Genomic DNA, 23,156 nt, shown 5'->3' with positions numbered 1-23,156 from the left:
CAGATAGTCAGTATTCAATAGATAAGTGTGTCAGGGTGTGACTTGGTGAGTGCCGTGCTGTGTTAGTCTCTGTCAATCTCAGTGTCTGGGGGAGCTGTTACACACCACACAAATGCATACCCAGAGCATGCAGTGTGTGTGCATTCATTTTGAACACACTGCTTTTGGAGAAGAGTGATTCAGTGCTTCCACTCTGAGAGCTGACCGTATGGGCTGCTGTATGAACGGGCTCACGCATTGTACTCTTTAATTTCCCCTATGCCGCTCACTGTTTATACCTTGCATTGAGAGAGGGGCGGAGGTGTGAAGGTTGCCAGCGTGACACATCAAATATGCAGTAATATGTGTGCGTATTAGCTGACATTGGCCTATAATGCACACCTTCCACCCCTCATCACTGAAACTTTTCCACCTTGTACTTGGAGTGGGCCTGAGTTCAGTAATTTGGGGGGGGGGGGGGGGGGTGTGTGCAGGGTTTCCAGAGCTAAAGCTGTCACAGAGGCTTGCCACTTTAGAAGGGAGGTAGTGGGTGTTAAGAAGATGTCCACTGAATGTGGGGTTGCAGGGATGACAGGAATGTGGAGTGGCAAGGACCAGGTAATGCTATCGATTTTGGGCTGATTCAGATGACTGGTTTGGATGAGGGGTTAGTGCCAGCATGTAGTCAGATGCCCGCTGCGGGGGTAGGGTTGTTTTGCTTGGCAGGTGCCTGAGGCCTGGTGGCATTTCTATTTTAGATTCCTTTTTTTCCAGTCACTGGTCTCCTTAGCCTCCTCTCTGGGGGCGTACCCCTCGGACGTCTGTCAGGCCGGGGACTGCTGCGGGGTTGGACTCCAGTGATGCTGAGGAAGGCCCGGATGTCTGCTCAGGCATCCTTTGAAGGATCTGTGCAGGCACGTTGGTCATACTATTGACTGCAGTGGCCAGCATTGTTACACCCTGCATTTGTGGGGCAGTCTGCTCTCGCAGGGCCTGGCTCATAGCCCTCCTGAGGCGCACTAGCTCAGCCCGTATGTGTCAAGAGGTGTATCCCATGCCTCCTTTCCAGCTGGTCCAGTTGCTCGTGCATCGAATCCTTTGTTCATTAGGATCAAAGATTAACTGGGTAAATTCCAGGGATTCTAGTGAGGCTAGAAAATCTCGTAATTGGTTTAGATATGGTTCATTGATGTGGATGTTGAAATCAGGGTCCTGGAGTGTTCAAGAATAATTTCAGAGATCAGCTGTAGGAGATCATACAGGGCTTCCTTGTTGCTTGATGGTGGGCGGTATGCTAGGGAAAGCCCCTAATTGCGATGGGTTCCACCTGCATAAAGATGGTTTTGATGTTTTCTAGTTTCCATGTAAGGGCCAGTGTAAGGTTCAATGATTTCATGGAGATGATAGATAGCCCCCTGCTTCTTCCAGACTGACAAAAGGGTGTATAAGAAGGTGTAGTTGTGAGTGCAGATTTGGTTGAATTGTCTGCATCTTTTGCCCACAGTTTTGTCAGACAAAGAACATCAGCCTGCTCGTCTGTGAGGAGGTCATATAGGTGACTGATATTATGGATAGAGCAGGGGTTCATTGTAAGGGGGCTCGTGGAAGATAGAAATTTGGACTGAGTATACTGACTGACGCTATTGCCCAACTATGCATTTTTTCCCGAAGGGACCGAAACCAAGCTGAGAGAGCATGGAAAAGGCTGGATGAATATAGGGACAAGTTTCCTTATTAGGAATCCAATTCTTCTCTGCAGGCCTGGCCTCTAGTTTGGCCCATATAAAAGACAGTTAGAGCCTCCATAATAGGTTGGAGACCATGGAGAATGTGAATAATGCTAAAAAACTGGGGTTTCTTAATTTCCCAAGAAAGATTAAGATCTGCACAGAAACTGTTTAAGAAATACTCCAGAGAAGTGTTACAAATCTCGCAGGAGAAAGAAGTTGCTTTTTCCAGGATTTACTCTGTCCCTTGATAAAATGAGGAGTAAATGACGTGGCAGGAGCATTGAATGCTATGTTTAGCACAGACAGTTTAGATCTAGCAGCTTTCCTATCGACATCTTGGGATGATATTTCTACCAGGGCCACACTTGTGGGGGAGGTTTCTGCTCAGAATCGGACAAGGGCTTGATTCTCAAACAGCACTTCAAGTTTAAAGATATTTCCTTTTGTGGCCAGAGAATCCAAGTATTCCCAGATGTTGCGCATGCAACTCTACTTAAGTCTTTCCTATAATTGAGATAGTTTAAGTTCTTGCTTTGGGAGCTTCTGTTTTTTCTTAAATTCCCATACAAATGTATTATTCTCATCAAAGGAATACATCTTTAACATTTTTGCATTTGGAGAGATTTCAGTAAGATAAAAATGGGTTTAAATAATGTTTTCATTTCCTTTGATTGGAGGAATTAGAGGTAATAATGGGGTTCTGCTATAATATTGGAGAGTTTGAAGTTCAGCTATTATTGCATTTGCTATTTTGATGTTTTCCCTCGCCCCCATTTAATTTGGACTTCTCCTGTAATATGTTTTATTTGTTTCTTATATATTGCCTGTTTTTCTGCACATATTTCATGATTACTTTGTAATAATTCATTCTGTTTAAATGTCTTAAATGCTTATAAAAAGTAAGTAAAAAATAAATTGGAAATGAACCTTAAATTTAAGTAGATTCCAACTTGATTTCTTCATAGTATGTCTAGCCACATCTATTTTTAAAATGTTTACATAACTTTACAAAAATGTGTAAAATTAATATGGGGGAGGTGGGTGGGGTGGGGGGAGACAGGAACAGAAAGGTATAAAAACCCCACTCTACTGCACAGGGGAGTCACATGGGCAATAGTAGTAGTTGCCGTATTCAGATGACAGGATGCAGGGAATGATACAGACTCCATACCCTTGCCCCTTACCTTCACCCTTCCAATGACAGGCGATACAACACAGCAGTCACCACATAGTACAAGGCTTTATTTCCTAGCGTGTAGCAGATGGACTCAGGACCAATGGGTATAGTGTGCTCCTGATAGAGTTGGAGACGGAGTCAGATTTCCATCTGACGTCAGCTCTGCATATACCCGTGCACGAGGCTCTGTTCTTCAGTTTTTTCCATCTCATAGCAGTTCGGGACTTCACACATGCTTGCACAGCGTTAGAAAACCAAACTCCAAATGTAAAGAAGAAACGAAGAAATCCTTACCTCCAAAACGAGCCCCGTTCTCCTGCAGTGATACCTAAGGGTCCCTCCCCCAGTCGAGATTTCCTGAGGTGATTTCCAAGATCCCTCAGAGGTAAGCCTTGGTCCCGGCGTGGACTTAGCCCCCGGGAAAGGGAGCGGCTGAGAGGCAGCGGGTGCAAAACCGAGCACGGCGGTGAAGGTAATTCCCTCTCCCTCCGCACCAGAGACCACCCGGCAGAGGACCGGGAAGCGCCGAGACAAGGTAAGGTACAAAACTTTCTCTAAGTCTCCGGTCTCCGAGGCTCGGACAGCTGCATAGATCATCCCTCCGGCGTCTGTACAATCGGGTTGAGCAGCCCCATCCGGGCTAGACCCCGATCCAGCAAGCGGGTCCTCCCATGTGGAGACCCTCTGTGGGGGCCGCCAAGGCTTTATTAATTTTATTGATCAATAACACAACTCACCCCAAAGAGTGAATCACCAATAGAAAAAACAAACAAAACAGGCAGTAATTAGAGGAAAGGCATAGGACATGGAATGAAATAATAATTATAGTGGTATTTCATAAAGAAGGTCACATCAAACAGTTTTTATTCTCTGAATATTAAAAGAATGGTACCAAAACAGTCTGGTGTTAAAATCAGTTGCTCTAGTTCTAAACAAACACACTCTACAAAACCACTCCAATAAGCCATCTACCCCTGAGTACCCAGTAGCTGAAGTAAAATAAGCCTTGCAGTCTATTTATATGCATATAACAGTTGGAGGCCTCTTGAAGATATAGAAGTTGGTATAAAACTTAATGATAATATACAAAGGGATTATAATGAAAAAATGAGCAAGACATCAATAATAATCAACAAAAAATAACACCAAAGTGCAAAGCTGTCAAAAAATTATTCGGCTATATATATTTATAGACTTGGTATCAGCTGTAGGCAGTACTCAGAATATAATCCACAGTCTCTCGCCCATAATTAGCTCCAAATTGTATCATGTAGAAGCACTTAGATCACATCATCTGCCAAATCCAACCTACCATCCTAATATACATTTTATTCATAATTTAAATTACAGATTCATTTATAATATTCCATAAAACTTTATGAAATTATACTTCCCCAAGCAACATATATTTTATGAACGACATGACACATTTTTTAAAGAAAATAATTTTTGTACTTAACTGGCCAACCAGCTACCAGTTTTTGTTTTTTTTTTTGTATCTTATTTTTATTAAATTTTCAAAAAGAGGTAACATAAACATACAATAACACACGATTATATAACCATTATACATAAACAGCCTTAATGTCTGAAAACACAAGAAACCACATTTGAGCAGAGGCTTCCATCCGCCGTGATCAGATAGAAATTCGGTCATAATCAAGACTGGAACTCGGTATGCTCTGGAATGAGATGGTTATTCACAAGAAACCTCATGTTGATCGTTGCAACCAGCCAGAACAACCCCTCAATCCCAACAACACCCAGTATTATAAGCATTCCAACTCATCCAAGCATAACAGATAGTCAACTATGCCCAATATCCCCCCCCCCCCCCCCCGCTCCAAGTCTGTGTGAGTGTAATGTGAAGAAAGTAAGTAATGTGCCAGAGCATATGCCAGACGGAATTTGGACATGTCGGTAAGTGTATGTGTGAGTAGAAACGCAAGCAGGAGAACATTAAGCCCTGGGCTCAAATCAGCATAAATATACATGTAGAAACCAGAACCCCATTCAAGAGACTGTGTTGGGTCTTAGGTATGTCTCCAATGGGTTCCAGATATTTCCCATGAGCTTCATTTTTGTGGTTGAGGCCACTTGCGCACAAGTATATTCCAAGGTAAACAGTTTGATCAGAATCCGAAACCACAGTTCATGTTGGGGGACTTCCGCTGATGTCCAACAAGCTAGGATAGCCTTTCTTGCCGGTCAAGCTCACTCTACGGATGAACTGCAACCCCGATTTTCCCAAGCCTGGAACCCCTTGGCGGTCTATTCCAAATAACCAAAGGAGTGGGTCTACAGGGAGACTCAAAGCTAACAGGGAGCTACAGGTACCAATCAGCTCCCTCCAAAAAAGAGAAATTTCGCCACAGGTCCAAAATTGATGTACATAAGTTCCTGTCTCCGCTTTACACTTCGGACAGATAGAGGAATCTGTTATATGAGCCAAAAATGCTCTGTCGGACAGTATATAATACCTTCTCAGGAACTTAAATTGAATTTCCCTGTATAATACATTCTCTGACCATTCGTGAATCCGCTCAAAACATTTTATATACTCCGGGCCAGTGAGGTTGAACTCGGACCACCGTGACCATTGTTGCCAGCTGTTACTTGTAGTATCCATCGGGAAACTTAATATTAAAGAGTGAGTAAAAGCAGCAACAGTGACCCTTTGTGGTTTGTGAACTGGTAGAATTTTATGGACAATCCCGAATGGGATGGATCCCCCTGACAACATCTTATGTGCGTGGCAAAAGCCTCTGATTTGTCTATAGGCAAAGTGGTCTAGAGGAGGCAGGCCATACAGTTGTTGCAATTCGAGAAAGGAGTAAGGTTGATTCGTTTCCAATGACCCACATTGATAAAGCCAAACCAGACCCTTCTCCTTCCATTTATGAAAGGTGGAAACGGTCATTGCTGGTGGGAATAGAGGGTTGCCGCAGATAGGTAATAATAGAGTTATCCTTGAAGGAAGCTCCGCCTGCGTGCACAAATAAGCCCAGGCCTTACGACAAGCCAGTAGTAGTGGTTGTGTCGCAAGAACTGTGGGCAAGTGGGCTCTAGGTAGTTGAAGGAATGGGTTCAAAGTTTGGCAGTTCCACCATGAGCGAAGGAGCTGTAGGGGAGTGTAATGCGACGTGTTACCCACTAAATCTTTTACATGACGCAACAAGCATTCTAGATTATATCTACGCAAGTGTGGGCATCCCAGGCCGCCTTTGTTGGGAGGTTGTGTAAGAATCGTAAATGATAAACGGGCTCTGCGCCCGTTCCAAATAAACTTCCGAAATAAGGCGTTAAGCCCCCTACACTCCCTGCCCGTTAGCCATATTGGGGACATCTGTAAGACATATAGCCATCTAGGCAATATCATCATTTTAATAAGTTGAATGCGGCCGGAGATTGATAAAGGTAACCCTTGCCATTTTTTAAGCAATAAGGACGTCTTCTCCATAAGCGGGTCGACGTTTAAACCATGAAAGGACCGTACATCCGAGGGGATCCGGATGCCCAAGTATTTCATAGCTGTGGACACCCATTTGAGAGGGAAATGGCCCTGCCAGAGTGGTTGTACTCGACCCCCTACATCCAGGGCTTCCGATTTATCCTTATTTATCCGTAATCCCGAAAATTCCCCATAGCTCTCTAAAATTCCCAACAGGGGAGTTAAAGAATGTTGGGGATTCGTAAGATAAATTAAAATATCATCCGCAAACGCGGCGATCGAGAACACTTGAGGGTCCGTACCATAGCCACATATGTGCGGCGAACTCGCTATTTTTCTAAGAAGGGGATCTATGGCCAAAATATACAAAAGTGGAGAGAGGGGACATCCCTGCCGTACTCCTCTCTGAATAAGCACCTCCCCTGATTTGGAACCATTCGCCGTGATATGGGATTTGGGTTGTGTATCAGCTACCAGTTTTACTCAAAAAGCAAATGTGGTAGAAGGAAACCGCCAATACCGCCACACAAAAAAGGAGCCAGTATTGGCAATGTTTCAGCACTAGAGTGCCTTCATCAGGGATCCAGAATTCATGCTAATTGTCACTTACTCTGCTTAGCTATCTTTCAAAATGACAATACACGTGAGTCTTTTAGTTACATATATTTACTCCTGCTCAATATCTGGTGTAAGTGATTGTAAACATCTTTAAAGTGAAGAAATGACTGGATGGGGGTCTGGGTGACATGGAGGCACTTGATGCTGAAAAGCCAGGAGAGTCTTCATGAGCTGCAGATGGACTGGGCAAACTGGTAGTTTAATAATTTCATTGCCATGCACATGTTATAAATCCCATGACTTACATGTGTAAAAGCTGACTTACTGTAAGGTAAATGCATCTAAGTAACGCAAGTAAAATCAATTTGCGTAATCCTTTAAAATTCTAAGTACAAATATGCAGGTATATCATGTGTACGCATTTATCTAACTAAATTCTGCACTATCCGGTTAAGTAAGTGCCTTTGCCACTACTTAGACAAACAAATTTGAACTTATCTGGATAAATATTGCTTTTTTAAAGACTTATCCAGCTACCTTATATACCTGGATGAGTCTGAAAAATGCTACTTAGATGGCTAGGTAGTACTTTTCAGACTTATCTGGCTAAAAGCCACTACTTAACTACATAAATCGGAACTAATCTGGATAAGTGCTTCTACTTTTCCAGATAAATCCAAACTTGTGCGGCTTACATTTTTTACATACATGAGCATGTGTACGAGTATATGTACTCTTATTTTATAACCTGCACATATCACAAGTTATAAAATACAGTAGTAAGTTTGCATGTGCCCATATAAACATGTATAAGGGCATATGCGAACAGTTTTGAAAGTTATCCTCATAGGGGCAGAAGGAAGAAATCGTTCTTACTGGGTAGGGGTAGAGGGAGAAGGATAACAGGCAGTCCGTTGTAGTGGACAAAGAAGAAAAAAGAAAGACATAGCATAGCAGTATAGGAAAAATGTTGACTCCCATATAGTATTGTCTAAGTCAAGAAACCACATAGTAGTATTAGAATCAGCATAAGAATAAAAAGAACAATGATAAGTTATTATGAAAGAAGGTATAGGAAACATGGTTGCATATCCCTGTGACAGTGAGCATCATTTATAATGGGTGAGTCTCTGCAAGGAGGACAGTCTTATAATAAGCACCAGGGATAAAAATAGATAGGTGTTGAAGAACATAAGACATGTTCTGGTCATAGACAGGAATAGGAATATAGGTAAACAGAAATGCCACATTACCAGAAAACATTTGTGAGGAATAACCTAATAGGTAATGGTACAGGAAGAAATGCTCAAAAAGGGATACAGGGAAATCATAGTAGAAAGGGAATAACCAAATTCAATATATTGGGTAAAGCTAGGAGCAGGGGGAATAGAATATGAAAGACCAGTAATGTGAATACCATAAGTACAGGCTGTAAAAGAAGAACTAAGAGGAAAGACTTATGCAGAGGCACCAGCAGTAAGGCAAACAAGAGAATGCTAGAAGTAGGAAGCGTTCAATAGTTGCAATTAACTGCATTCCTTACAGTAAACAGAACAGCATGTATTGGACATATTCTGGTGTGGCAGAATCATATATACCTCTTGAACCTTGAATTACCACTGAGACAACAAATTACACAACAGGGAAGGGAGGATTCAAAGAAAAGGACAGGTGGTCAATGAATAAGGAATTCAAGGGAACATTTGATCCACACCAAGACATGTCACACTGTCAAATGGCGAGCAGTGGGACAGGGTGATTGATTAGTGTGATCAAACCAGCTTTCATAAAGGTAAAGAAGAACGTATCAAATAATCATTTAGCTGACTCAGCAAGTAAATGCATATACATATTAGAAGTTATAGAACTAGAAAATGCTACAAAACACTTGGAATGTAGGGACTAATAAAAACTGCATTAATTCAGACTGTGGTGTTAACTTGTAAATCTGAATAGTAGCATCTGCAAATAGGTACAATACCAGATATTAACTAGGTATATCATAAAAATAATTTGATGACAATCAGTTATCACATGTCAAAGGCACATTGCCTCAGAAAACAAAGGAAACCAGATTCTAGGTAAGGCCACCCCCACAAAGAGAGAATCAGGTTTAAGGTGTAAGCACTTCAATCCATATAATGAAGGGTACAAGATGACTTCTGTGGCAAAGGATGCAATGATTTTTAAATCAATGACATGTGGCGTATTCAGTTCTAGTATGGTGCATTTTTTACATCGGAGCATAGCTTCTTAACTCATTATTAAATTAGATGCATATGTTATGGATTAAAGCCTAGTATAAGAGCAAATCAAATCAAATTAATAAATAAGAAGATTACATCAAGTCAATAACTCCCTGCAACTAACAATCCCTATTACTACCAGTATTACTGATCTGCATAACATTTCCACATTATTATAAGGCAACATTCAATAGTCCAAACCACAAACAATTTAGGTACTCAGACATTACATAAAAACATATATTTCACTGAACTGATTACATAAATTCATGCATTCATTCATTCATTCTTCATTTGCAATGACATCAATTAACACATAAAGACAAAACAACGATTGACAAACATTTGAGCTAAAAAATTAGACCAAAAAGTATTTGAAAATGTTTAGAAAGTGATTGGATCGATTCAGAAATAAAAGGAAAGTCAAAATTAGAATAGATCTATTTAAAAATGAAAAGAAATCAAACTGGGAAAAAAAATATAATCTTCAAGCGTTACATCTCACATGGCAAAGAAGGCTGTCAACCTGGAAAATATAAAATCTGGCATACAACACAATTAATGTAATGATTATAGTTTCCTTGAAACTAAACATTCTGATATACCTTAAGTCAGCAAAAAGCAGTCATGCAGCTACTTACTTGTCTCTATTGTTATACCTCTAGGAGGCACTACCACAAAGTTAAGGCTCATGAGCAGGTTGTTGATGGCTTGGAGGCAGTTGTTCCAGAATTCTAGTGTTTAGATAGGGCCGGGGGGGGGGGGGGGGTTAGGGAGGGGAAGGGAGGGGGAGGGGGGGGGAGGGCGAAGGAAAGTTCCCTCCGAGGCCGCTCCGAAATCGGAGCGGCCTCGGAGGGAACAGGCAGCTCGTGCTGGGCTCGGCGCGCGCAGGTTGCACAAATGTGCACCCCCTTGCGCGCGCCGACCCCGGATTTTATAAGATACGCGTGGCTACGCGCGTATCTTATAAAATCCAGCGTACTTTTGTTCACGCCTGGTGCGCGAACAAAAGTACGCGCTCGCGTATTTTTTAAAAATCCGCCCCATTGTGTTTTGGTCCTGAATCAGACTAGAATGTTTGTTACATGACTGTGTTTATAAATGTTGACATTTTATGTATGTATGTATTTATTTATTTATTTAACATTTTTATATACCAAAATTCATGTAGCAATGTTACATATCATTTCGGTTTACATTATAACATTAACAAGCATGTAAGAATGCGATTATATTGAACAGGGAGATAAACTTGGATCAAGGAACTGGGGAATAAAGTACAACGAATACAATAAAGTTATGAGATTCTAGACTAAAACCTGGCTAAGTATCTAGGAGTCATGGTACATGGTGCACATTGAGGGGAGATTATTGGCATGGATTAAAAGCTTGTTCGAATAGACAAGTTTTGAGTCTCTTTTTAAAGGTGATTGGGCAAGGTTCCTTCCGGAGTTCTGGAGGTAGAGAGTTCCATTGCGCAGGGCCCACTGTGGATAGAGTTCGTTTATTTAATGAGGTTTTGATGGGTGGGGTGAGGAGAGTATCTCTATAAGCTGCTCTCACCGGTCTGGAGGGAATATGTGGTTGAAAAGGGATATTGAGAACCAGTGGAATGAGCTTGTGTATAGATTTGTGTATGATTGTTAGTACTTTGTAAGAGATTCTAAACTTAATTGGAAGCCAGTGTAGGTTTCTTAAGATGGGGATAATATGATTTCTTTTGTTAGACTTAGTCAGAATCCTGGCTGAAGCGTTTTGAAGCATTTGTAATGGTTTTATGGTGTTAGCTGGGAGGCCGAGTAGGAGGGAATTACAATAGTCAATTTTTGAAAAAATTATTGCTTGTAGAACTGACCGGTAGTCTTGGAAGTGGAGGAGCGGTCTGAGCCATTTCAGGACTTGCAATTTATAGAAGCCATCCTTAGTGGTATTATTAATAAATCTCTTTAGGTTTAATTGATTGTCCATGATGACTCCGAGGTTTCTGACTTGAGAGGAGAAGGAGGGTTGACTAGTAGGGAGTATGTTAGACATTGCATAGTTACTGTCCTGTGAAACGAGGAGTAATTCAGTTTTATTGGAATTAAGGATTAAGTTAAGGCTCATGAGCAGGTTGTTGATTGCTTGGAGGCAGTTGTTCCAGAATTCTAGTGTTTTTTGTAAAGATTCCGTAACCGTAACGTCGTCTGCGTAGATGTAATGTTTTAATTTTAGTTTGGAGAGGAGCTGGCAAAGCGGTAATAGATAAATGTTGAAGAGGGTGGGGGATAAGGATGAGCCTTGAGGGACTCCCAGAGAAGAGCAGACTGGGTGTGATTCGTTATTGTTGACTCTGACCTTGTAAAATCTGTTCTGTAGAAATGATTTGAACCAGCTGAGAGCAGTGCCATTTATGCCGATGTCAGATAGCCGATCCAGAAGTGTTGAGTGGTTTACCATGTCAAAAGCGGTCGATAGGTCGAGGAGAATGAGTAGACCGGGTTGTTTTTTATCTAGATTCAACAGTATTGTGTCTGTTAGAGAGATTAAGAGAGCTTCTGTATTTCGGGCTTTTCGGAAGCCAAACTGAGAGGGGGCTAGTATTTTGTTATCATCTAAGTACTCCGAGAGTTGCTTATTAACTTTTTTTTCTAAGATTTTGGAAATGAAGGGGAGTTTAGCAATTGGGCAATAGTTGGCGGGGTCGTCTGGAGACAGGCTGGGTTTTTTCAGGAGTGGTTTTAGAATTGCGAGTTTCAAAGGGTCAGGAACTGAACCTTGCATTAGTGAGCAGTTAATGTTGTCAGCAATTGGTTTGGCAACTGTTTTTGAGATGGCGATGAGTAGGTTGGCAGGGATCGCATCTGTGGGGTGAGAGGCAGGTTTAAGCTTCTTATTAGATATAATTGAATTCTATAGATACTGTTTATGTAGGGAAGGAACCTGTAAGGCCAAATGAGTTGAAATATGCAGTTATTTTCCACATGCTGTGCTCTTAGAACAAAGCAAGACATTTGTAATTGCTTCTACAGAGATCTGATAGAGTGGAGAAGTTTCCTTTTTCCTTTTTTGTTCTTTGGCTTCGCGGTTTAATAATTAAACATTCTTGTGGTTAAAACAGACTAGAATTTCTTTCTTTTTAAGTTAGTTGAAATGGTCACACTAGTTTTTAGCCATCTGTCTTCCCATGTGATTAGATTTAAAAGATGAATCAAATTTGTCTCTGTCCGTGAGATTTATTTCTATAGGTTAAAAAGATACTTGCTTTGCTAGATGTGAGTGTGTAAATTGTCAATAAATAAACTATGGACTGCAGTGTAAAGTAAATATGTAGATTGCTGTTTTATTGGATCAGTAGTGCCCCACCCACAGGAATTTTGCTCCTCTTTGGAGCAGAGAGAGGGAAAAAAACGTACGTTACTTTTAAACTGAATGGAAGGAGTTTTTCTTGTAAGCATTTCTGTTGGCTTGATCCTGTAAAATGTTTGATGTTCAGGGTACTTTAGGGGATGGAGTGAGTTAGTTATACTATGGTAATGTGTAAGAGAAGAAAATAGATTAAGGATATGAGTTATTTAATCAAACAGATATCAGAAAAAAAAGAGAAATAACTTATATACATATAATCAATGCTAAAGTATTTGTTAAGTAAAAAATTTGCCATATCCTAATGATAACAGATATATATCCCAGTTTTCCCTATACCTAATGAGATTCCATAGCACTGTCCCATTGGTTATCCTCCTTCCACCAGGTTTCTGAGATGCCAATTATGTCTATCTTATCATTCACTTCTATATACTCTAACTCTCCCATCTTACTTCTTAGACATCTGGCATTGGCATACAGATATATCAAAGTGCATTTTTTGTTTGATTTAACAACCTGCTTTTCAGTTGATTGGGATAATTTTGAATTATTTAGCTCAGGTGATTCTTTACTTATAGGCACATGGACTATGTTTGCTTTTATTGGAACCTCTCTGTTGGGATGCCCTAACTTTCCTATTTCATTAATATCTTTCAAAGATACATTCCTCTGAACCATGCACTGCTGAGTGACTGTCAGCTTTCCCCCTTGTTCCAGTTTAAAAGCCAATCTATCTCATTTTTAAAAGTTAGTACCAGCAGCCTGGTTCCACTCTGGTTAAGGTGGAGCCTGTCCTTTCGGAAAAGTCTCCCCCTTCCCCAAAAGGTTCCCCAGTTTCTTACAAAACTGAATCTCTCTTCTCTGCACCATCTTCTCATCCATGCATTGAGACTCTGGAGCTCTGCCTGCCTCTAGGGACCTGTATGTGGAACAGGGAGCATTTCAGAGAATGCCACCCTGGAGGTTCTGGATTTAAGCTTTATACCTAAAATCTTAAATTTGGCTTCCAGAACCTCTCTCCCACATTTTCCTATGTCATTGGTGCCCACATGTACTATGACAGCTGGCTCCTTCCCAGCACTGTCTATAATCCTATCTAGGTGACGCATGAGGCCCGCCACCTTTGCACCAGGCAGATAAGTTACCAGGTGGACCTCATGTCCACCAGCCACCCACCTATTTATATTTCTAATAATCAATTTTATTTTAATCTAATAATCGTTTTAGATGTTCAATGTATTAGACTAAGGAATTATATTTCCTGCTTATTCAGTTTCACTGTAAACCGGCCTGATTTGCATTGTATGCAAGAATGTCGGTATATAAAAATTAAAAATAAATAAATAAATAAATAATCAAATCACCAACTATGATGGCCGACCTAACCCTTCCCTCCTGGGCAATAGCCCTGAGAGTCTTGTCCTCAGTGTGAGAGGACAATACATTCTGTCCTCTTGCACTGAAAACAAGGATCACTACAGGATTGCTACAGGATCACTTTCTGCTACTCCAGGGTAATGTTCTCCAACCGGGAGACCTTTCTGATCCAAGGCAGCACCGGGGCTGTCAGACTGGATTTGGGACTTGGCTACTATGTCCCTGAAGGTCTCATCAATTTACCTCTTTGTCTGCTACTCTAGCCTCCAGAGATTGGACTCATTCTCTGAGAGCCAGGAGCTCTTTGCACTGGGTGCACACATACAATCTCTCACCGGTAGATAAAAAATCATACATGTGACACTCAATGCAAAAGAGTGGAAAGCCCCCCTCTTGCTTTTGAATTGCTGCCTTCATCTTAATTTTGTTGAGTTCGTAGTTAAAGTTTATGTTACTAAGGGAGTTGGAATTAGAGTACTTTAAATTTGCAGGTGTATTTACGAACTAATCTGCTTGTGTTCTACAAGGGGATGATTAAACTCTCAATAAGAGCTGGTATAATAGTATGATTTAGATAAAAGCCTAATTTATTTTTTATGAGAAAGTGTCTCTTGCCTAAAAATCAAGGGTTGAGCTAGGGGTGGGTGAATGGGAAAGACAGACACTAGAATTAACTCCCTCTGGCTTGCTTATTATCTCAGACACACACACACTCTAAAGAATATATCCCACTATTTCACCTCCCTCCAATCTTTTTTAAGTCCTAAGTCCTAACATTTCCTACAGTTATCCAGATAAACTTATCTGGATAGCTTTAATTTATCCAGGTATATTCAGTAGAACAGCTGCATCGCTGAATATTCAATTCAAATTATCTGAATAACTTAAACCTGTGGCTGAATATGAACCTCTTAAGCTTTTAAGTTCAGCTGAATTTAAATGCCTAACTTAGATGCCTTCCCTAGATGTGCAGATTTTTTGAATATCTGCCTCATTGTGTTTAATATTATTTGCTTTTTCTCTACAGACACCATGTGAGTTTCAGGCCAAGGTATACAATCTCATTCAAGACAGTCACAGAACTGGAGTGGAGATGTTGTCCTGGGCATAAAGGTGAAGATTGCAGAGAAGGTCCGACAGACCAGACACACACTCTCCTTATCCCAAATCTACCACATGAAAATGTCAAAAAGGACTTAGGTAACGTTTTCATTTGCATCTTGGAGCAAGGTTATTGCTTTCAAAATGATGGTTTCTGTTGTCCTTGGTGGCTAAGCACACATGTTCGTACTCTTTCCAACAAACTGATTGACTTAGAAGCCACCATGATGGAAGTGGATATTGATGTGGCTACAGCAACTGAATTGTGTGGCAGTGATCATCAGGACTAGGAGGTAGATATACAAGGATATTTTTTTTTCAAATATAGCAGGACAGGTAAAAATGCTGGAAGAGTAGGAGATAAAATAAAAGAGAAAATATTTGAGAGGCTAAATCCTGATATCCACATTGTTTCAAAAATAGAAAAAGAAGAATGAAAATCAGTCAAATTCAAAAACAGAAACATGATGGCAGAAAAAGACTGTATGGTCCATCCAGTCTGGCCATCCATCCAATTAATTTAGCATTACAATTCCCATCACTTCCCTAGAGATCCCCTGTATTAAGCCCATGCTTTCTTGAATTCAGATACTGTTTTTGTTTCTACTACTTCCACTGGGAGGCTCTTTCACACATTCACCACCATCTCTGTAAAGAAAGATTTTCTAAGATTATTCCTGAATCTACTGTCTTTCAACCTCATCTCATAACCCCTTGCTTTAGAGCCTCTTTTCCACTGAAAAGTGTTCACCTCCTGTTCATGGAAACCTTTGAGATATTTGAATGCCTCAATCATATCTTCCTTATCTAGCCTTGCCTCTAGGGTATATGTGTTTAGATATTTAAGTCTATCCCCATATGATTTAGAATGAAGACCACTGACCATTTTAGTAGCCACCCTCTGGACTGACTCCATCCTATTTATATCCTTTTGAAGGTGCTGTCTCCAGAATTGTACACAGTATTCCAAGTGCCAGCTTACCTGTGACCTACACAGGGGCAATATCACCTCCCTTTTTCTGCTGACCATTCCTCTCACTATGCATCCAAGCATCTTTCTGGTTTTTATTGTTGCTTTATCCATCTGTTTGGCCCCCATAAGACAAGGTACAATTACCCCCAGATCCCACTCTTGCTTTGAGCTTGGAAATATGTCACCTTCAATACTATACCTTTCCCTTGTATTTCTCCATCCTAAATGCATTACTCTGCATTTTTTAGCATTAAATCTTAGCTGCCAGACCGTAGATCCCTTCATTGATCTTCACTAGATCCGTCCTCATGTTTTCCATTCCTTCCTGGCTGTCCACCCTGTTACAGATTTTGTGTCACTGGCAAAAGACATACCTTTCCCAACAACCTTTCCATTATGTTGCTCACAAAAATGTTGAAAACAGCCAGTCCAAGGACCGATCCCTGAGGCACACCATAGTAATAACAACCCCCTCCTCAGAGAAAACTCCATTACCACTACCCTTTGTCACCTCCCACTCAGCCAGTCAGTCACTCTAGGATCCATACCAAGGACACACAATTTATTTATAAGTCTTCTGTGCAGAACCATGTCAAAAGCCTTGCTGAAATCCAAGTACACTATGTCTTGTGCTCTCCCTTGGTCTAACTTTCTGGTCACCCAATCAAAAAAATTGATCAGATTAATCTAACAAGATCTCCCTCAAGTAAAATCATGCTGCCTTGGATCTTGCAATCCATTGGATTCCAAAACTTGCACTATCCTATGTTTTAGCAGCGATTCCATTAGTTTGCTCACAGAGGTCAGAGTAACTGGCTTGTAGTTCCCAGCCTCTTCCTTACATCCACTTTCATGAATAGGAGCTCCATCTGCCTTTTTCTAGTCCTTCAGTACTACTCCAGAGATAACACAAGTTAAATCAGATGATGAAGATCTATTCTGTGGGGATAAGAGGAGCTCGCGATTAATATAATAAGCATGCTTCATAGCACATTTTAGAAGTTTTTAAGGATAGCACGGGTTTGGAACTGGGCTAGCATAATGCGGGCCTGAATCACAAAGTCCTCTCGAGAAGAATACAGTCTCCTCAGGTGAAAAAATGGAGCAACTGGTACGTTGTAACATGTAATGGGTATGGGCTTGGCCCTCAGAAAATCTCTGTATTAGCAGCAATTCCATTAGTTTGCTCACCACAGAGGTCAGACTAACTGGCTTGTAGTTCCCAGCCTCCTCCTTATGTCCACTTTTATGTATAGGAACTCTATCTGCCTTTTTCTAGTCCTTCAGAAGTACTCCAGACTCTAAAGAAGCATTGAAAAGGTTAGCCAGAAGAGTTACCAGGCACCTCTAAGTTCCCTTAGTACCCTTGGATGTATCCCATCCAGCCCCACTGCCTTATCTACTTTAAGTTTAGTTCACTCTTCCAGAACACACAAAATCGGTTGAGATTTACCTCACTTCCAATCTTCCAAACATTATTACATCATCATTATCATCTTTTATTTCTTTCACACTTTTCCAGCTAGAGATCAAAGTGTGTTAAAGCAGGTTAAAATTCACAATTTTCAGAATTACAGAAGTAATAACCATTTTTATATAATATCTTTATTGAAATTTTACTGTTCACATATGATCCAGAACACAAAAAAACAAGCTTCATAGAGAACCTAACCCTTCCTTCTCCCTCCCCTCAACATGGTGATAGTTAATATTTTTATTTTCAACATGGTAAAAAATTTCACATTCTCAAGGTTCAAGAAATAATATAAAGTAAATCACCTAAATATAATAGTATACAAAGAACTACATAGACGTCAATAATCAGTTGAGCAGGACGTGAATAAGTTAGCCAGATAGAATTATTTAGCTAACATATCGAATATTCAGCGGCTATCGGGAATATAGCTGGATAACACTGAAAATCGGTGTTTATCTGGCTGACCTAGCTGGATAAGTGGCTCCATCGTGGAATGCCCTAGTCAGATACAAAGTTATCCGGATATTTCAGGGTGATGAGCATGTCGGGATTTTTAAATTCCACCATTTGCCTGGCTAAGTCCTGTAAGAGTGCTTAGCCAGGGGGTGCTGTTGCACAGTCGATGGGAACGGATGTCTAGCTGCCGAGCTCCACTCCCCCGTGAGCCCATAACCCGCCAAAACCAGAGCAAATCGAGCGGAATTCTGCAAAATTTCCAGGGTTATTACCTCACCAAGTTGCTATCTGTGACCCGATGGCCTCGAATCGCAAAACCGCCGACCTTCGGCAATTTTCATATGGTAAGCTGCCGCCCGACCCGGAACAAAATGGCGCCTCTGCAGACGGGCCTACAGCAGGAGAAAATGAGGCTGCAATGGCGCACCACGATATGGAACTCAACCTGACTGCTGCTCCGGAGGACACATCTCTGACTCGCGCAGAGGTACGGCAGTGGTTGAAGGACATAAGGGAGGACATGAAGCAGCATAAACAAGATATCATGGCCTCAGTCACGGATTTAAAGGAAGATTTGGCGGCTTTAGGGACCCGGGTAGATGAAGTGGAAAACTGGGTTGATGCACATGTAGATGCTTTAAACCATCTACAAACCCAGGGAGTGCAATGTAAAGCTGACAGTCTTGCACTTCAAGAGAAAATAGAAGATTTGGAGAACAGGAATAGAAGGAACAATCTCCGCATTAGGGGGGTGCCGGATACCCCGGAGTTCTCTGACACTGCAGCTGTAGCCAAACAAATTTGCCACCACTTGCTTTCCATGGGCAAGGAAAGCACTGCTGACTCACAGCCCGCCATTCCAGAGGTGCTCCTGGAGCGTGCACACAGGGCACTTGGCCCACGCCGGGATCAACGGCCGAGAGATCTTGTTATCTGCTTTCACAGTTTCCAACTTAAGGAGCAGATTTATGCAGTCTCACGCTCACTGAAGGAGATTCATTGGAATAATCAAACTATCTCCCTCTATCAAGACCTGGCTCCAGTCACCCTACAGAAAGGGTACGAATTGAGGGAAGTGACAATCGCATTGCGGGCTAAGGGTATTAAATATCGTTGGACATTTCCCTTTGGGCTGCTGTTTCAAGTAGAGGGGGTGACTTATAAGATTAAAAATATGGCCGAGGCATTGGAGGCCTTCAACAAAGCGCAGATTCCTACCTCTTTTCAAATCTCCAAGATGGCGTCGTCGCTGGAAAAGCTGGATTCGGCCCCACGCTGGCAGCGGACTGACAAAGGAGGGAAAAGACTCCGGAGACAGTCTGATGTACGCCGCTCTCCACAGCCGGATCAAAGATAATCTACTGATTGGAGCGGTTTATTTACTGATGTGCTGGAGTTTCTCCTAAATAAATAAATAAATAAATAAATAAATAAATAAATGTTTGCAGAAATGGCTGTATCACGGAGACTGTAAGGTCTTGGCATTGTCTGCCTAACTGAATGGTTGCACTACACAGTGCTGGTTTTTGCTAAGTTTGTTATAGTTATAGCATACTAGCTGGGTTTACTGTTCACGCTCATTTTAATATATCACCAGGGTTTGGGCTGCGGGGGGGGGGGGGGGGTGTTGCTGGCTGGCACCTGTTGAATGTTTGGTGTTCATGGCTCCCACTATTAGTGTATCCCATGGGTGGTTGGAGGGATACGGTATGACCGATGGGGAACACACTGGAGCACGTATTTCTCTGCTTACACACTGGAAAGAAAGGGGACATTTAGGGGGAACTTACTATCAGGCTTGGTATTTCTCAAGGGATGGGGAACTCTCATTAATCCCAGAGGCTGGGATTTTACAAATGCTTGATGGCTACTAAGATTCTCTCATTTAACTTGAAGGGGCTGAATACTCCCAGAAAACGCATGTTGCTCTCTAGAGAGCTTCAGCGACAGAGGGTGGGTGTAGACTTCATTCAAGAGACACATGTGAGGAAACATCACGAACGGCTGCTGGTCTTTCCCCAATATTCCACCAGTTATTGGGCGGCTAGCTCAAAAGCTAATAAATATGCTGGAGTGGGGATACTACTATCGCCTGCCTGTGTTCATGAGGAACTGTTTAAAGCTCTGGACTCTCAAGGCAGGTATATTTTTCTGAAAATCAGAGTGGGTAAACGCATTATTTCCTTTTTCACTGTTTATTTTCCCCACATAGATCAGGTGACGTTTTTGCCCCAACTTGATAACCTTTTACAACAGCACCTGGAAGGGGATCTTGTGTTAGGGGGTGATTTCAATGCCACCCTACACCCTACACTGGATAACAGTACAGGTGTGGGACTGGCCTCTCGATTTAGGACTCTGTGGCGCCAATTTCTGGACAAATGGTGTGTGATAGATATGTGGCGGCGGCGCTATCCACATTCCAGGTCCTATACTTTCTATTCTAACCCTCACGGCACATACGCAAGGATTGATTATTTTTTTGTCTCCACCCAAGCCCAAAACCGGGTTCAGAAAACGGGTATGGACCCCATCACATGGTCTGATCATGCCCCCATTTGGGTTGAGCTTTCTATTCAAGATTCAAACGCAGGGTATGGGCCGTGGAGGCTTCGCTGCCAAATTAGACTCACTCATGAAACATTACTTTCAGGAGAACCAGACAGAGGGTATGGATCCTTTGACCATATGGGAATGTTCCAAGATGGTTATGCGGGGGCTTTGTATATCTCAGGCTGCGTATTGCAATAAGAATAGGGAACGTAGTAGACTCACTTTATTGGATACATTGCGCACCTTGACGAGGCAGCACAGTGCCACTTCATCCCAATCAGTCTATTACCAAATATTACAAGTTAAGAGCCAACTCCGATCCCTAGATGATGAGGCTATTAGCCATCACTTGCTTTTACTACAACAAAAGGTTTTTGAGGGGGGGAAATAAGACGGGTCGATATTTAGCACATAGATTAAGGGCAGCTAGAGCTCAGACGGTAATTGCAAAGATAGATTCCACCCCTTACAACTTCGGAGGGTATCAGGAGTTCTTTCACGACTTTTTACTCCCAGTTATATACCGCTGACAACACAGTGACTGATGCAGCTATTGACAATTACTTAAGCTCTATGGTATTGCCTACTCTCACGGATCCGCAGAGGGAGTTTTAGATAAGCCCATAGAGCCCAACGAGGTCCTAAATACCATCAAACGTTTGAAGCCAGGGAAGGCGCCGGGACTCGATGGCTTTACGGGTACATATTACCGTAAATTTGTAAACACACGGGTGGGTCCCTTGACTGACTCGTTTAATTCTTTATTGCATGGTGCATCCTTTGGTAGAGATGCTAATACCACAGGCATCACAGTTTTACCCAAGCCGGGACGGGATCCCACAAATGTAGCTCCTATAGGCCTATCTCATTAATTAACATAGACCTTAAAATACTGGCTAGAGAATTGGCTGCAAGACTTAATGGAGTCCTGTCAGGGCTAGTCCATAATGATCAGGTAGGGTTTTTTCCCGGGAGATTAGCGGCAGACAGTGTCAGGAGGATCGTTGACATCATTGATCTGGTGCACTCTAATGGATCACCGGCGGTCCTCCTTTCCTTGGATGCTGAAAAAGCTTTTGATTTGGTTCATTGGCCCTTCCTCTTTAAGACACTACATTGTATGTCATTTGGCCCTTCCTTTGTGACCTGGTTAATGAAGTTGTATGACCATCCTTTCGCCCGAGTTAAGGCAAATGGGAGTTATGGCGACTCTTTGGGATACAAAAGGGGGACCAGGCAAGGGTGCCCGTTATCCCCTTTACTGTTTGCCTTATTCCTAGAACCATTCACCACGACAATCAGGGAATCTTCGGGCATCCTGGGAGTGAAGAAAGGTAATCATCACTTCAAGATATCACTTTTCGCTGATGCTGTGATGTTTACACTTACTGAGCCAGAAACATCGCTCCAGGGGGTTATCACAGAGCTGTTGAGGTTTATGTCAGTTTCAGGCATAAAGGTGAACTATGATAAATCGGAGATTCTTAATCTAAACCTACCGCCAACTGTGGTACAGTCGCTAGGTCGGCAATTTCCATTTAAACGGGCTACCTCTTCGCTGAAATACTTGGGGGTTGGGTTGGGATCCTCAGTTAGTCAGTTATATGCGTTAAACTATGACCCTCTTGTTAAAGCCGTACAGAAAGACTTAAATAAATGGCAGCATCAAACGCATTTGTGGCTGGGACACCTCACAATAATCAAAATGAATGTTCTTCCTCACTTTTTATACTTTTTTACAACAATTCCCATTTACTTACCTACTCTTATACTCAAAAAATGGCAACAAATTATATGCAGCTACATCTGGCGCAAACGCCCTCCTAGGGTAGCGCGGACCACTCTGTATAGGATGAAGTTTCAGGGGGGTTTACAATTGCCTAATTTGATGTGGTACTATTATGCTGCCCAGCTCCGGGCCATTAAAGCCCTCCATTGCACACAAGATGTGCCGCAGTGGGTGCGCTTGGAACAAGTACTCATAGGGGCCACTCCTATCTCAGCTCTTCCCTGGCAACCCCAAACGACTTGGGGGCCCATCTTACATACTCCATTTGTGCTACGCACAACACTCAGGATGTGGCATCAGTGGAAGTCCAAGCTGGTAGGAACTGAACTTTACACCACCATGACACACCTTTGCACAAATAACGTATACTCCATTAATGAAACCTCTGTGACTGTGAAAACGTGGGCGAGCGTAGGCATCATCAGATTGGCACATGTGCAACAGCAGGGGTCCTTGATGACTCTCGATCAATTATGTCATGCTTACTCCCTGAGTGGGGTGGACTTTCTACACTATGCCAAACTGTATCACTTTATTAAACGGGGGTTGCGTGGGGGGTACCTTGAAATTGACAGGTACACTATTTGAGACATATTTAAGAACGCTTCCACAGTGCGAAGTATTATCTCCAAGATCTATGGCATTTTTAACGGTAAAATATCGGAGCCTCCTCATCACCATAGGTTATGGGAAGCTGATTTTCAATCTCGGTTGGACGACCAAGACTGGGACGCTATTTACTCACTAGCTCATAAATGCTCCGTCTCAGTGGGCCTACAAGAAAACTGTTTCAAGCTAATCTATCAGTGGCATTATACACCAGTGCAGCTCCATAAATATCAGCCCGTGCTGTCTGATTTATGCTGGAGGGGGTGCGGACACCTTGGCACGTATTATCACATATGGTGGGCGTGTCCAAAGGTGGCATTAGTTTGGCAGGA

The 23,156-nt window shown here is 42.0% G+C and overlaps 1 protein-coding gene across 1 annotated transcript in view; it reads left to right on the top strand.

Moving 5' to 3' along the window:
* The window catches only part of EMILIN2 (elastin microfibril interfacer 2), a 175,666-nt gene that overhangs the window by 82,797 nt on the left and 69,713 nt on the right, over positions 1-23,156 (top strand). Inside the window, exon 3 of the mRNA XM_029591081.1 lies at positions 14,894-15,066. Coding sequence (XP_029446941.1) covers positions 14,894-15,066 — 173 coding nt within the window. The remainder of the gene's footprint in view (positions 1-14,893; positions 15,067-23,156) is intronic.

Source organism: Rhinatrema bivittatum, chromosome 2, assembly GCF_901001135.1.
Source record: "Rhinatrema bivittatum chromosome 2, aRhiBiv1.1, whole genome shotgun sequence".
Taxonomy (NCBI): domain Eukaryota; kingdom Metazoa; phylum Chordata; class Amphibia; order Gymnophiona; family Rhinatrematidae; genus Rhinatrema; species Rhinatrema bivittatum.
This window is presented reverse-complemented; position numbering and strand designations above follow the sequence as displayed.